The 15,607-nt window shown below is 49.5% G+C and overlaps 1 protein-coding gene across 2 annotated transcripts in view; it reads right to left on the reverse strand.

Moving 5' to 3' along the window:
* LOC541865 (kinesin-related protein16) overlaps positions 1–15,323 on the reverse strand; it is a 29,831-nt gene extending 14,508 nt beyond the window's left edge. The window contains exons 1-9 of one of the 2 annotated variants that reach the window (XM_008659015.3): positions 14,954–15,323; positions 14,314–14,468; positions 14,125–14,232; positions 13,094–13,325; positions 12,072–12,169; positions 11,910–11,993; positions 11,729–11,806; positions 11,567–11,659; positions 11,450–11,479 (exon numbers count right to left, since the gene is read on the reverse strand). In XM_008659015.3, the coding sequence (XP_008657237.1) occupies positions 11,450–11,479; positions 11,567–11,659; positions 11,729–11,806; positions 11,910–11,993; positions 12,072–12,169; positions 13,094–13,325; positions 14,125–14,232; positions 14,314–14,468; positions 14,954–14,990 (915 nt within the window). In that variant the 5' untranslated portion in view covers positions 14,991–15,323. The remainder of the gene's footprint in view (positions 1–11,449; positions 11,480–11,566; positions 11,660–11,728; positions 11,807–11,909; positions 11,994–12,071; positions 12,170–13,093; positions 13,326–14,124; positions 14,233–14,313; positions 14,469–14,953) is intronic. The other variant, XM_020543377.3, reaches the window with a different exon arrangement.
* Positions 15,324–15,607: the final 284 nt, after the last annotated feature.

The raw sequence follows: 15,607 nt of genomic DNA on the forward strand, positions 1-15,607 counted from the left end.
GGGATCAGCCTGGAGAGAAGCAAGTGTTTGGGCCAGATATTTTGCTTGAAGCCGAAGAGAACATCAAGATGGTCCGAGAGAATCTGAAGATAGCGCAATCAAGGCAGCAAAGCTATGCAGACACAAGAAGAAGAGAGCTGAGTTTCGAAGTCGGAGACTTTGTCTATCTGAAAGTGTCACCGATCAGAGGAGTCAGAAGATTCGGAGTCAAAGGCAAGCTGGCACCCCGCTACATTGGTCCGTATCAGATTCTTGCAAGACGTGGAGAAGTGGCCTATCAGCTCAGTTTGCCAGAGAATTTGTCTGCTGTGCATAATGTCTTTCATGTGTCTCAGTTGAAGAAGTGCTTGCGTGTGCCGGAAGAGCAGTTGCCAGTGGAAGGTCTGGAAGTCCAGGAGGACTTGACCTATGTTGAGAAGCCAGCTCAGATCCTTGAGGTTGCAGATAGAGTCACCCGAAGGAAGACCGTCCGAATGTGCAAAGTCAGATGGAGTCACCACTCTGAGGAAGAAGCAACCTGGGAGCGTGAAGATGATCTGATGGCCAAGTACCCGGAGCTCTTTGCTAGCCAGCCCTGAATCTCGAGGGCGAGATTCTTTTAAGGGGGATAGGTTTGTAACGCCCCGAATTTTTGCAGTGAATTTTTTTTTCTTTTCTTTACTCGCCAAAATTCGGGCGTTACCTTTTCTTTTTCTTTTTGCCCTCGCTACACCTTGACCTTTTCCAAAGTTTAGCGGGATTCGGTTTGGAATTCCCGTACGTATAAAAACCCTAAATGCTTTATGTTGCTTGATGCACCATGCCGAACCTTGCATTTCTTTTGATTGCTTTGAAAGTGCAAATGCATTCATGTAGAAAGATCGGATTTCGAAAATGAAGAGAAGATCTTTCTTTCTCTTTTCTCTCTCTCTTTCTCTCTCCCCTCTCTCTCTCTCTCCCGCGCCCTGGGCCGACCCCGGCCGGCCCAGCCGCCCCCTGGCGCCCCCCCTTGGGCCCAATAGGCCCGGCCGCCCCCCCCCTTTTTCCCTTATTCCCTAACCCTCTCCCTCTCCCCCCCCTCATTTTCTCCCTCCCCACCTAGGCCGCCGCCCCTACCCCCTACCCGCCCCCTGCCCTAGGTAGCCGCCGCCGCCCCCTGCTTGCCGCGCCGCCCCCTGCCGCCGGCCGCCCCTCGCCGTCGATCCCCGACGCCGGTAAGCCCCCCTCCTCCCTCTCTCCTCCCTCCCCCATCCCCCCTCCCCTTCCTCTCGCCGCTCGGCCCCATGGCCGGTTCGGCCGCCCGCCCCACCCCGCCCGCTCGGCCCCTTGGCTGCGCCCCCGGCCCCCCCCCCCCGCGCGCGCCCCATGGCCGGCTCGGCCGGCTCGGCCGCTCGGCCGCCCCGCCCCCTCCCCTGCTCGGCCGCTCGGCCGCCCCCTGCGCGCCCCGCCTAGGGCCGGTTCAACCGCCCTAGGGCCGGTTCAACCGCCCCCCCCTTCTGTTTTTTTTATTTTTTTTATTTTATTTTATTTACTTCCTGTGATCATAATTACTGTATTTTAAGTAGGCTAATCACTGTTCATGCTATGGGAAAATAGGAAGTTTAGTTTAAAATTCCGTTATGTTATTGATTCACGTAGTTAATTGTTTACCCTGTGCAATGTTGATCAACTAAAAGTGATTAGGTTTCCATCAGTATATATAAATATATATAACAGAATTATTTTGTTAAAAACCAATTGTGTCATTAGTGCATAAGATTTAACCCCCTGCGAGACCTTTCCCGTTTCTTTCTAGCCATAACAAATGCGATATCGAATGTCATACTTGGTGCATATTCACTTTATTTGTTATCTTGTATGGTGTACTGTTCTTTTGTATTAAATATGTGGATGTATGTATGTATGTTTGCGCTCGCATAGAGAACGATCCGGTCGAAGAGCCCGAGGAATTCGCAGGAGAAGCCCCTGAGCAGCAGTCGTTTGGTGGAGGCAAGTGTCCCTTGACCTATCTATGTCCTATTCATTCTTTAATTCACCTCCCGCATTACACATTTATACCTAAGGATTGACTAGCTTTTGTTATCCATGTCCTTGTTTACCTATTTGGGTCGGATTATTACTACTTAGTCTGATGCTATTGCTCAACTCTAATCAATGAACATGATGTGATTATCTATGATACGCTGTTTTCCCGTTCTTCTTTATGATTATACTTGTGGTTTTCAAGGGGACTCGAGCGGTTTCTCGAGTGCCTCTCCGTAAGGACCTGTTCTATGGATGACCGCCCGGGAAAACAGTGCAACCATGAGGGTGGAATGGGGTGCCCTTAGCTGAATAATTAGAGGATCCGGGGTGTAGTTCACTTAGCCGTCGTGCCGTCAATGGGGCTCGGTGTATGCGGCTCGCTCTGCCAAGTTTGGGTTCGCCCCTTGGGGAGGAGTGCGGTGCATTTAGGAAACCTAACGGGTGGCTACAGCCCCGGGGAATCTTTGTAAAGGCTACGTAGTGAAACCCTGCCTATTCACCTTGGTAGTGTTTAAGGGTTTGATCGGCCCGAGGCAAGAGGGAATCACGGCTTGTGGGTAAAGTGCACAACCTCTGCAGAGTGTTATGAAACTGATATATCAGCCGTGCTCGCGGTTATGAGCGGCCAAGGGAGCTCCAGTGATTAGTGGTACTTGATCAGAGACATTGTGGTACAGGTGGCAATGAGATTGATGGTTCTGGTTATGACTATGGTGCTGGTAAGTGGTATTCTTTCCGTTTGGAAAGGGTACATCGGGTTAATAACTTGGGTTAATGCTAAAACTTGGCTTTCTACTAGTAAATAATAATCTGACCAACTAAAAGCAACTGCTTGACTTACCCCCACATAAAGCTAGTCCACTACAGCCAAACAGGATGCTTGCTGAGTATGTTGATGTGTACTCACCCTTGCTCTACACACCAAACCCCCCCCCAGGTTGTCAGCATTGCAACCACTGCTCAGGCGAAGATGAAGCTGTGGAAGGAGACTTCCAGGAGTTCCAAGATTACGACGAGTTCTAGGTGTGGGTTAGCGGCAACCCCCAGTCGGCTGCCTGTGAAGGCCGCGTTATCTACGTTTCTTTTCCGCACTTTGATTTATTGTAAGAACTATATGGACGTCTCAGACGTATGATGTAATCGACTATTTCCCTTATTAATACTATTTTGAGCACTGTGTGATGATGTCCATATTATGTAACTGCTGTGTACGTGAATAACTGATCCTGGCACGTACATGGTTCGCATTCGGTTTGTCTTCTAAAACCGGGTGTGACACCGTCATTATACAACCGCTGGACCGAAACCATCTCCATGTGGCCTAGTCAGGCCCCCAGCGCCTCTCGTCCTCTGGTGCCAGCGCCAGCTCTCCTGACTACGCCCCACTACGACATGCCTCCTTACAGCGTGCCCCCGATGACCCCGGCCCCGCCTCAGCTCCCGCCTCCGAGGACCCCTGCCACGACACCATGGTGCCCGTTGCTAGAGGCTGGGACCCAACCTCTCTCGCCGTCGCATATAGCACCATGGCGTTGGCTCCACCATCTTCTGACTGGGTCATCGACTCTGGTGCCTCCTACCACACCACCCCCACCGCAGGCATGCTATCTCACTCACACCCACCTCATTCCTCACACCCCACCTCAATCGTCGTTGGAAACGGTTTCACTCTGCCAGTCACCTCAGTAGGTGCCTCGACGCTCCCTGGACCGTTCTATCTCAACGACGTTCTTGTAGCCCCACACATCACCCACAATCTCCTTTCTGTCCGTCGGTTCACCATCGATAATTCTTGTTCCATTGAGTTTGAGCCCTCTGGTTTTTCTGTGAAGGATCTGGCCACCAGGACCCCACTCGCCCGTTGTGACAGCGTCGGGCCCCTCTACATGCTCCGGTCCTCTTCCACCGACGCGTCTCCACCTCCCGTCCTGGTCTCCACCACCACCTCCACAACTTGGCATCGTCGTCTCGGCTACCCAGGATCTGACGTCATGACCAAGCTTTCCAGCAGTCTAGATTCTTCTTGTAGTAGGGGACATTTTGAGGGTCTCTGTCATGCTTGTCAACTTGGCCGACATACTCTTCTCCCTTTTACTACCTCTTCTTCTCGAGCTGAGCAGGCTTTTGACCTGGTTCATTGTGATCTCTAGACCTCCCCTATACTCAGTCTTTCTGGATATAAATACTATTTGGTAATTTTAGATGATTTTTCCCATTTTATCTGGACTTTTCCTCTTCGGTTGAAGTCCGACACTTTTTCCACTCTCACACTTCTTCGTCTGGGTCTCCACCCAGTTCCGTCGCTCGGTCCGTGCACTGCAGTGAGACGATGGCCGCAAGTTCGACAACCACGCCTCCCGATCGTTCTTCCTCACCACTGACGTTCAGTTGCGTCTCTCGTGCCCCTACATCTCTGCGTAGAACGGTCGGGTCGAGCGCATGATTCGCATCACCACCAATATGATCCACTGCCTTCTCTTCTAGGCGTCTCTCCCTGCCAGCTACTGGGCAGAGGCCCTGCACATCGCCACCCATTTCCTAAACCACCTCCCATTAAAGGCGGTGAGCCACCCCACCCCCACTTCGCCCTGTACGACATAGCCCCCTCCTACGACCACCTCCGCGTGTTCGGTTGTGCCTGCTAACCCAACACTTCCGCTACTGCTCCTCATAAGTTGTCTCCCCGCTCCACTCGCTGCCTCTTCCCTGGCTACTCCCATAGCCACAAGGGGTATCGTTGTCTTGACCTCACCTCCCATCGCATCATCATCTCCCGTCACGTCGTCTTCGACGATGATGTGTTTCCCCTTGCTGGCTCCTCCCCACCCACCGATCTTGACTCCCTCCTTGAGTCTGATCCGAGTACCCATCCCCCCAGGCACCTCGCCTCGCACTGTTACCCGCGCCTCGCGCGGCTTCACCGCCCTCGCGCGCGACCTTGTCGACCCCGCCCATGCCACGCGTGTCTTTGACGCCCTGCTTGCACTTCTACCCGCGCCACGTGCGGCCCCATCGCCTGCGTCTGCGCCACGCGCGGTCCCGACGACTTCGGCCCCGTCGACGAGCAAGACTCGCTTCGCTGACCCTGCCCTCGTCTACCACCGCCGCGGGAGCGCTCCTCCCTCGGCGCCCACGGACCTGGGCCCCTCGACGAGCGCGGTCCGATTCGCCGACCCCGCCGTCCCGACGACTCGCTCTGAGCCGCCGGTGTACCACCCGATCGCCATTCACCACGACCCCGAGCACATCCACCCGATGGTGACTCGACGCGCTGCAGGTGTCATTCGGCCAGTTGACAGGCTGATTTTGGCCGCTGATACGACCACTACTCCACCAGACGCCTCCCCGGTCCCCTCCTTCGTTCGCACCGCCCTCGCTGACCCACACTAGCGTCGGGCCATGGAGGAGGAGTACGCCAACCACACCTAGGACCTGGTGCGCGTCCTCTTCGCACCAATGTGGTCACCGGCAAGTGGTTCTTTCGCCACAAGTTGACTTCAGATGGCTCCCTCGACTGCTACAAGGCCCATTGACAGGCTGATTCTGTGCCCTGGAGTAGACTACGACGAAACCTTCAGCCTTGTCATCAAGTTCACCATCGTTCACACCGTCCTCTCCCTCGCTCACTCCTGGGACTGCGCGATCCATCATCTCGACGTCAAGAATGTCTTCCTTCATGGCACTCTGACAGAGACTGTCTGCAGCCAGCCCAACGACTTTGTCGACACCGCTCACCCGGATCTGGTCTGCCAGCTGAACCGCTCCCTCTACGGCCTCAAGCAGGCGTCGCAGGCCTGGTACAGCCGGTTCGTCTCCTACTTGGCCTCCATCGGCTTCGTCGAGGCCAAGTCGAATACGTCACTCTTCATCTACCGGCGTGGCGAGGACACCGTCTACCTCCTCTATGACAACGACATTATGCTCACGGCATCCACTATCGATCGCGGGAGGTTGCGATGGACCTAGGGCCCCTCCATCACTTCCTCAGCATCACTGCTGAACGCCGACCCTAGGTTCTCTTCCTGCACCAGCGCCAGTATGCCATCGACATTCTGGAGCGGGCTGGCATGTCCGACAGCAAGCCCTGCTCCACGCCTGTCGACACTCAGGCGAAGCTTTCTGAGGGCGACGGGCCCGCGGTCACCGACACGATGTCTTACTGAAGTTTTACCGGGGTGCTCCAGTACCTCACTTTCTCCCGGCACGACATCGCCTACACCGTCCAGCAGGTGTGCCTACATATGGACACTCCACGGGAGCCCCATCTCAACGCTCTCAAGCGGATCCTGCGCTACCTCTGCGGCTCCCTCGACTACGGCCTCCTCCTCCGACCATCTCCGACGTCGGAGCTAGTGGTCTACACCGACGCTGACTGGGAAGGCTGCCCCGACACGCGCCGGTCTACTTCCGGCTATGCCGTGTTGCTGGGCGCCAACCTCGTCTCCCGGGCCGCCAAGCGGCAGCCCGTCGTCTCTCGCTCCAACGCCGAGGCCGAGTACCGCGCTGTGGCCAACGGCGTGGCGGAGGCCTCCTGGATGCGCTAGCTCCTCCACGAGCTCCACAGCTCCCTTCAGCGCGCCACCCTTGTCTACTGCGACAACGTCAGTGCCGTCTACCTCTCCACCAATCCTGTGCAACATCAACGCACGAAGCATGTGGAGATCGACCTGCACTTCGTTCGCGAGCATGTCGCTGCTCGTGACGTTTGGGTTCTCAGCGTCTCCACAACGCTGCAGTTCGCCGACATCTTCACCAAGGGGCTGTCGTCGAGTGTATTTCTAGGCTTTCGGTTCAATCTCAACATCTGTACAGGATAGAGTTACGACTGCGGGGGGGTGTAAGAGTACTCGTTAGGATTTTAGGTGTTCCTTTTGTAATTACCCTCTCGCCCCTTCTGTAATGGGCCTGGCCCAACTACCAAGTCTATTAATACAATTCCCAACCCCACTCCAGTGTTAGGGTTTCCCATAGTCTGGATACAAAGGAAGGAAAGAAGGACATCTATAGGATGGCTAGTGCTTGTGATAGGAAGATAAGGGATTTTAACAAAGTCAAGTGCATTAAGGATGAGAGGGAGCGTCTCTTGGTGATGGAGGATGAGATCAAACATAGATGGCAATAATATTTTGATAAATTGTTCAATGGGGACAATGAGAACACCACCGTTCAGTTGGATGATTCTGTTGTGAACTGCGATGCACTCGCAAGATAGTCCTGGTACTCAGCCCTCCCATAGGAGGCCCTTAGAGTAAACCAGATCTATTCTTCTTGCCTATCCCTACTAACACCCTGCCCCTCCTTATATAGAGAGGTAACCCTAACTTAATAGCTAAGCAACATAACAAACCCTATCTGGCCAACACTGTTCACGCAATACAGTAATCGCGCGTGAACAGTGGTCGCGGATAACCTAACCCTAATGACCTAGCTAATGGGCTTAAGGTCCATAACAGCCCATAACATTCCATCCCTCCTTAAAAACAGCTCGTCCGCGAGTTGTAGTCAAGAAGACTTGACCCATACTAAACTAGCACTTAATGACTCAATACTAAGTCTTTTACATCTCGACTTAGTATTTTATTCACCTATAAAAAATTGAACCACATCAATGGTCGGATCTGCCGAAGCAGGACGCGTTGGCGATCAGATCGACCGATGACGGACGCAGTTGTGGTGGCGCAGAGGGCTCCCTACGCCTAGCGAAGGTCGGTGGCACCTTCCGGTGTTGTAGCTTAGGTGACCACGCCGCGGCGGTGGCCAAGGTGGCTGACGTCGGCCAAAGCTGCGAAGACGCAGTGGATGGCTATTCGTGGTGGAGAAGATTGATGGCCACGACGCGGAGGATTGGTAGCTGTGGCATGGAGGGTTATCCCACGGCAGTGCCTCTACGGGTTGGGCCATCACGACATCCGGTTGTCGTAGATTGGGCGAGCAGATCCGCGCATAGCCGTAGTCGGGCCACGCTTGGACCTCCACAGGCACGGAGGTGGGTTGCAGCAGTGGCACGGCCACCACAACGTCGAACGTCGCGTCCTCCTCCTCCCTGGGTGTGTCGGGTTCCAGCCCATCGACCCCATCGTCCTCGATCCATTCGCTTGCGCCTAGGCCGCCCGCGATAAAAGCAGAGGGGCCAACCCACGCCTGCTCGAGCTTGGCCAAACGAGCGGCGTGAAAATCTAGGCGGACATTGATGGTGGCGAGTTGTTCGAGGATGAGCTCCATCTTGGCGGAGTAGGTCACAAGATCGTCGTGCACGCCGGCCATGGTGGTGATGCACGCGTAGTGGCTCCGGTACCAAATTGTTGTGAACTGCAATGCACTCGCAAGATAGTCCTGGTACTCAGCTCTCCCGTAGGAGGCCCTAAAAGTAAACCAGATCTATTCTTCTTGCCTATCCCTAATAACACCCTGCCCCTCCTTATATAGAGAGGTAACCCTAACTTAATAGCTAAGCAACATAACAAACCCTATCTGTCCGACACTGTTCACGCGCTACAGCAACTGCGCATGAACAGTGTCCACGGATAACCTAACTCTAATGACCTAGCTAATGGGCTTAAGGTCCATAACCCATAACAGATTCATTTGATTACACCAATAGGCGCTTTGTACGGAGGATTCAAGCAGAGGTTAGAGAATCTTTAAAAAGGACGAAAGGGGGTGAAGCGATGGGCCCTGATGGTGTTCCAATCAAGGTGTGGAGAAGTCTTGGCGATATAGCTATAGTATGTCTAACCAAGATGTTCAATGATATCTATGATCGAACAACATGCTTGAGTAGTGGAGAAGAAGCATATTAGTACCAATCACAAGAACAAGATACATCCAAAGTTGTACTAAATACTAATAATCAGAGAATAAAGTTGATGAGCCAAACTATGAAGCTATGAGAGAGAGTCATCGAGCATTGTCTGCAAGGTACAACGTGGATACATATGAACCAATTTGGTTTGATGTCCAAAAGTCAACCACAGAAGCAAATTTCTTAATAAGACAGGTTATGGAGTGGTTTGGGGAGCAGAAGAAGGACCTACACATGGTTTTCATTGACTTGGAGAAGTCTTATGACAAGATACTAAGGAATTTTATATGGTGGGCTTTGGACAAACATAAAGTCCAAACAAAGTACGTTACTCCCATCAAGAACATCTACAACAATGTTGTGACTAGTTTTTGAATAAATAAAGGTAACGGGATTATTGTCAAATTAAAAAGACTTCATCAATGATCAACTTTGAACCAGTACCTCTTTGCCTTGGTAATAGATGAGGTTACAAGGAACATACTAGGGGATATCCCATGATGTATGCTTTTCGTAGACTATGTAGTGTTAGTTGATGGAAGTCAGGTGGGAGTAAATAGGAAATTGGAGTTGTGGCGGCAGACTCTTGAGCCTAAATGTTTTAGATTAAGCAAAACTAAAACTGAATACATGAGATGCGACTTTGGCATCACTACGCATGAGGGAGATGTGAGTTTGGAAGGTCAAGTAGTGCGTAAGAAAGATGCCTTCAGATACATGTGATCGATACTACAGAGGGATCAAGATATTGATGCACACATTGGCCATATAATCAAAGCAAGGTGGATGAAGTGGTGCCAACATCTGGCATTCTCTATGACAAGATGGTACAATAAAAGCTAAAAGGCAAGTTTGATAAAATGACGATTAGACACACTATGTTGTATGGAGCAGAATGCTGACGACATGTTCAACAATTGAGTGTTGCGTAAATGCGTATGTTGCGCTGGATTTGTGGTCACACAAGAATGGACCGAGTTTAGAACGATGATATACGTGATCGTCTAGGATATTGGTATAGCACCGGAGGCGGAGCTCCCCATGCGATAGGATGGGGCAACTACCCCACCTACCGCCAGCATGGAGGAACCCCATCCCCTCTTCTTCCTCCATCGATCCATCTCGATGTCTCCCAAAAGCATGACTATGGCAACGTGGCACAACCTACAAGGCAACATGGGGAAAAAGACCTACTAGCAAGCTCCCAAGCTGTGGCCCAACTCTAGCAAGCCCAATAGCCCGTCATCCCGATATGCCCATCACAGTAACTCTAGACTACTGCCCCTCTAAATCTCTGACTCTCTCTGTCTCTTGCCCGTTCCACATCATGGCGCCATGCCATCGCCGACCATCGCCCCTCTCACAGTGGCACCTCCCCTAGTTGTAGCTCGGTGTTACCAGTACCAAACATGCAAGGTAGAGGGCCCCAATCATGCGTCAGCATCTGAAGGGACTAACAGAGAAGGCCTCCACGATGGTTGCGATGCGCAGAAGAAGGTGTCGATGCAGCCTACGATTGTCAGAGTGGACAAAGTAGACGAGGACGAGAGGGTGACACTGGCAACTAGGTTGTGTTGGACGAAGTCGAAGAAGTAGATGGGTGATGCATCAAGGCTCCTGGAGTGTCAGCGGCGAGACAGTCGCACCACACAAGGAGAGTCACGATGGTGCTAGAAGTGGCAGGCACAAGCCCCAGCCACTTGGTCTGTGGCCCAGGGTATTGTCCCTGGTGTCTCTAATTATATTTGGTGTATTTATACTAAAATTTGTTGGGAGAATAGTAGGTACAATAGACCGGCTCTAGGTGTGATGGATCCTAGATGTGCCCTTGGTGCTCGAGTGTCGCGATAGTGATGCTCGAAGAAGGCGACGAAGAGCACAAACAGTCGGGGTATACCATGTGCGAGAGGCACAAAGCGACATAGTCGACAACGATGTAGGGACAACGACGAGGATGACGACAGACGGTGGCGGGGCAAACCCAATCACAAATTGGGAAGAATAAAAGGACTCACAACAGCAACAGATTTGAGTCGAGGGTGATGGAGCCTGTGGGCCCGATCGGGTCTATCCACAACTATCACCACAATGGCGCACGTAGGGGAGACATGGATGTCGTGGCCCCCATAATCATCACCACCACGTCATGCAGGAGAGACAAGGCATGATCCAACCGGAAGGAGAGACCAAGCAGCCACTAGGACGATGGAGAAACCAGTGAGTCCTTGATCCGACGTGTCAACGACGATGGATGCGATAGATCAAAAGGGTTGGCCGCACATCCTAACTACGAGAGCGCAACCCCCAGCAGAGATCGATCTCCCTAGGAGCGGCGCGGTGGCAAGAGCGGAAGGGGAAGCCTAGATCGTAACCTAAACTCGTGATACCATGATGGAGAATAAAACTGGTGTAATTGGATGGATGTATTGCATTGAGCCCTTAGGTGATTTATATAGAGCACATGACTTAGGAGATAAGGCAACCCATAAATACATATGGCAGTCAACGAGACAGATATCTAAACTACAGAATTACTCTAACATAAAGTCTAGCCTACCCCAACTTGTGATTCTTTGTCGTTATACTGATTGAAGCAAGTAACATGATTAGAAACATAAAAGCAGATGAGGATATTTTGAATACCTCAACTAGCTCAAGTCGATCTACTGTCATCTGAAGGAAGAACCACATGTGTCAATATCAAAAAGCAATAAGTATTCCTGTGAGAATTTTCAGATCATGAACAGATTGGATAGTTACCTCATTTTCTTCATTTGTGCCATTTACTAATGTCTCGAGTGCTTTAATTTTTGAACGATACTTGTCTTCCCGAGTCTTGATGATGCTATTTTGCTGTGAAAATAAATGAAATGTTACATGAGTTGAACTTCTATGACAATAAATAGCAAATACCACGCTTACATTTCTTATGTGATCCGCTTGAATAGCAATGCGGTGCTCAATCTCTTGAACAACATTCCTTAGCAAGTAAACAGCACGCTGAGACAAGAACAGGTCCACATTCGTCATCAACAACCAACGATAAATAAACAATAGCATTCCAGGCAATCTATTTACTAGAAATCACTGGAAATAGACTTACATGTGGTATTTCTCCTCTTTTCCTCTCAATGCTCTCATCTAGAATGCCATTAACAACTCTAAGAAGTGATTGAGTAGGGGCATTCTGAAAAGTATTGTAATTAATAGATGGCACATGCAAGGAAAAAAGTGCAATGATATGGTGTGATGCTAAAGATGTTACATCTAGACTTCTTGGATGCATCATCTCTGAAACTTTGGCAGCAGGAAGATCAGTGTAGGAACCTCGCTTAAGTTGGAAAGCATCATGGACCTTTTGTCCTGCAAAGTAAGGTGAGCATGCTGGATTGTTATGGGCTTATGACTTGTTTTGTTCTGTTGATTTCAGAGCCATGCTGATTTATTGTAATAAAGATGAGGCTGCATGCATAGTCATGTTGTAGAGGTCAAAATTAACATTTCATTATATCTTACAAAAAGGGTGGAGAAGTGTTTGCAATAGGGCTCATAAAGACAAGAAGAAGGGCATTAATAGTGCCATTATTCTAGGGGCATGGTGTTTGTGGTTACAACGTAACCGATTCATCTTTCATGGTGATACTCCTTCCATCAGCAAGGTGCAGAGAAGCTTCTTGGATGAAATGGCGTGTTGGGTTCTAGCTGGACCCAAACATCTTGGAAGTTTAGGTTTAGCTGAAGCCCTTAGTGTGGTCGGGTCAAGTACCTAGGTTGTTTTTTTAGCTTTAAGTGTGTGAGCTATTTCTTGTAGGATATGATGTTCTCTCCTCTCTAATATATTATGATGCGTAGCTCTCCTGCGCCTTTTTTTACAAAAAGGGTGAGCGTGACAATAGATTAACACAGAAAGGCACCTAAGTCAAGAAACAAAACCTAACTAGGTAAATGTTACTTGGATATTGAAGACAAAATCTGACTAGGCAACCCTAAACAAGTTAAAGGTAGTATGAATAAGAAACCTTGGCAACATATAGAAGTCTAAACAAGTTATAGGCACTATGAATACGAAACATTGGCAACATATAGACTTCGTTTGCTCCTAAGTAAAAAATGCCTTATTATATGAATTTTGGAAAATATTTTTTATTACTTTACATATATAAACTTTAAGAATAGATGGGATGTGCTACCGACAACCAATTATAAATGGAAGCTAGTTGTTTAAACTCTAACTTAGAATCCAGTGCCACAAATGATTAAGCTAAAGAAACAACAACATGAGCATACCAGAATGAAGAATACTTCTTTGTTGAGACTTAGGATCCCAGTGGCCTTTCCATCTTTCCTCCCCAGGTCTTCTCCCTGGTGTCATAACTGAAATTATAGGCCCATCAGATTCAAGTTCAAGTTTCCTTCTAAGGGGTGTTTTAGCAGCATTGTTTGTAACGTTTTGACCCAATCCTGTAGTCACATTATCCTTTAGAGCCAAGAGACACTCCACCACAGAAGACACAGACCCCTGTAATCATCAAAAGGACCAGGGTTAGCAAAAATCAGGATGAACAGAACCACAGATTCAGTTGACAATTGTTAAGCAAGTCTGAATCATAGTGTAGAAGGTACAATACATCAGTACCACTCAGTACTGCCCCTATGTCCATTAAAATAATCTAACTATGAATTGTATTCTCTCCCTGAGAAATGTCAGACTTGAAGAGGAAACTGATTTCATGCCATAGGTGTGAAGCCCTTATGGACTTATAGAAATCTACAGCAGAGTTGTAGGATCTAAGACCACTTTGAGTTCACTATTCCTTACAGTCCAACACTTTTCAACCATTCCAACTGCAACTAAAAGGTTATTGCTGATTTCCAATCAACCATAGTCGAGCTTTGAAGGACAACTCATATATAGGCACAATTGTGAATAGATCGTCTCCATACTGACACAGAACCATTATTGCTATGCAATACCTACAACAGTAGGTCATTATTGCCAGGATTAAGGACTGACACCAACTATACTAATCATTATTAACATACACCTTGGAAAGGAGAGCACCATTTAGGTGATGTTTGGTTCACATATTTGTAACGTGAACGGTAACCGATAACATTAAATCATGTTTGTTTAAGTCCAACCCTAATCAGATACCACACTAGAAACTGGTACCGCCCTATTCAAACTTGTTACCACTGATAATCGAGTGTGAATCATTAGCGTTGCTATTTACGTTACATTTCGTAAACCAAACGGCACCTTAGTTGGAAGGCCTACATATACCATACAAATCTTCACATGACAGGTGTAACCTCACCTCCTCCAGATCCTTGACACTGAAGCCTGGCAGCCCCATCTCCGCAACAAAATAGAGGAACTTCTTCACGTTCGACCTCTGATCCCATGCATTACCACCCCACATTTCCTGTAAACAAAGCCCTCATGTTTAGATCAGCAAGAGTAGCATGCACCATTAGAACAGCCTCTCTGAGCTGAGTAAGCTCACCTCCTGAATGCCGGGCATTAGTTTCTCTGCAATGTAACATAGTGCCGTGCCATCAATGAGGTACTCCCGCAGCTCCTCGTCTGAGGAATCCAGCGGCAAGTCGAACTCCGGCAGCAACTCAGCGAGCCAATCTATCACCTCACCCCGCCGGTTGGCTAGAAATGATTTATCGCCGAAATAAGCAAAAATCGTTAGAAATGCGCAAAATAACTTCGATTCCTCAAATACAATTTTTTAAATCCCCAAAACAGCAATTAGAACAAACACCGCATTTTGCCTACACAAAAATCTTACAGACCAATGTTAAGCCTTTAAGGAAAATTGCTGCATCCCCATTTCAAAAAAAGGGAGAAATTGCTGCAGCTGACTGCATTGCAAATACCCATCAAGAGCACCAGACTTTCCAAATACTGGCAAATTCAACCTGTGAAGCGCCAAACCTGGAGCGTAACAAGAGCTGAATCGCCCCCGGCCTACCATTTTTGCCAAAAATTCACATGATGAACGCATACTAAACGCACGGAACTTACAAAGATCCAAAGTTTGAGCTCTAAGACTTGAATTAAGGCATTAAACCATTCCCCACAGGAAAAAAGAAAGAGAAAGTATGTCTCAGATGTCAGATCGACGACCATCTCACCTGCATGGGACTCGTACTCGTCTTCCACCTTCCCCATGCCTCAGTGCCTCACCGCGCACGCGCACTTGCAAGCACGGGAGTGAAATGCTGGCCGATCTGGGCCCAGATCGAGCCCTCCGCGCGGGGCAGCTCGGGTCCGCCCGAATCGAGAGGCTTCAAGGCAATGCGGGAGGCGGATCAGCGTGAGCTCGAAGGCTTCTGTTCCTTATCCCTCCTCTCGTCCACCTCGTGCCGGACGGAATTCTGCGCAGCGCTCAGGCTCAAGTAGCTTTTCCCTGCCGTCCTGTCCTGTGGCTTCTCCGCTTCACTGGGTCTGCTGGTTAGTTGGGTTTTGATTTTTGTTTTTGCTTGCAAGTTAAGGCCGGTGGCCAGTGCAGTACCATGCGGTCCCTCCCCCATCCAGTATCCCACCTAAATCCCGCGATTAAAAGGCCCTAAACCAGTTTTTTGAACGTCGTGGCTCACGCTGGCAGATAGGGGCGTTGTTTTCACAAATTGCGCAAATGCTTTTATAGTTCTATTGCGAGGATGTACGGCAATGACTAGATTTGCAGCTCCTACACCTTTTTTTAGACGGCCCACCTAAATAAAGGCTATAACATCATAGCTTGAAATAGCAATATGATTATTTTAAAGTGACGCAAAGGAGTGATC

Source organism: Zea mays, chromosome 8, assembly GCF_902167145.1.
Source record: "Zea mays cultivar B73 chromosome 8, Zm-B73-REFERENCE-NAM-5.0, whole genome shotgun sequence".
NCBI classification, from domain to species: Eukaryota; Viridiplantae; Streptophyta; class Magnoliopsida; order Poales; family Poaceae; genus Zea; species Zea mays.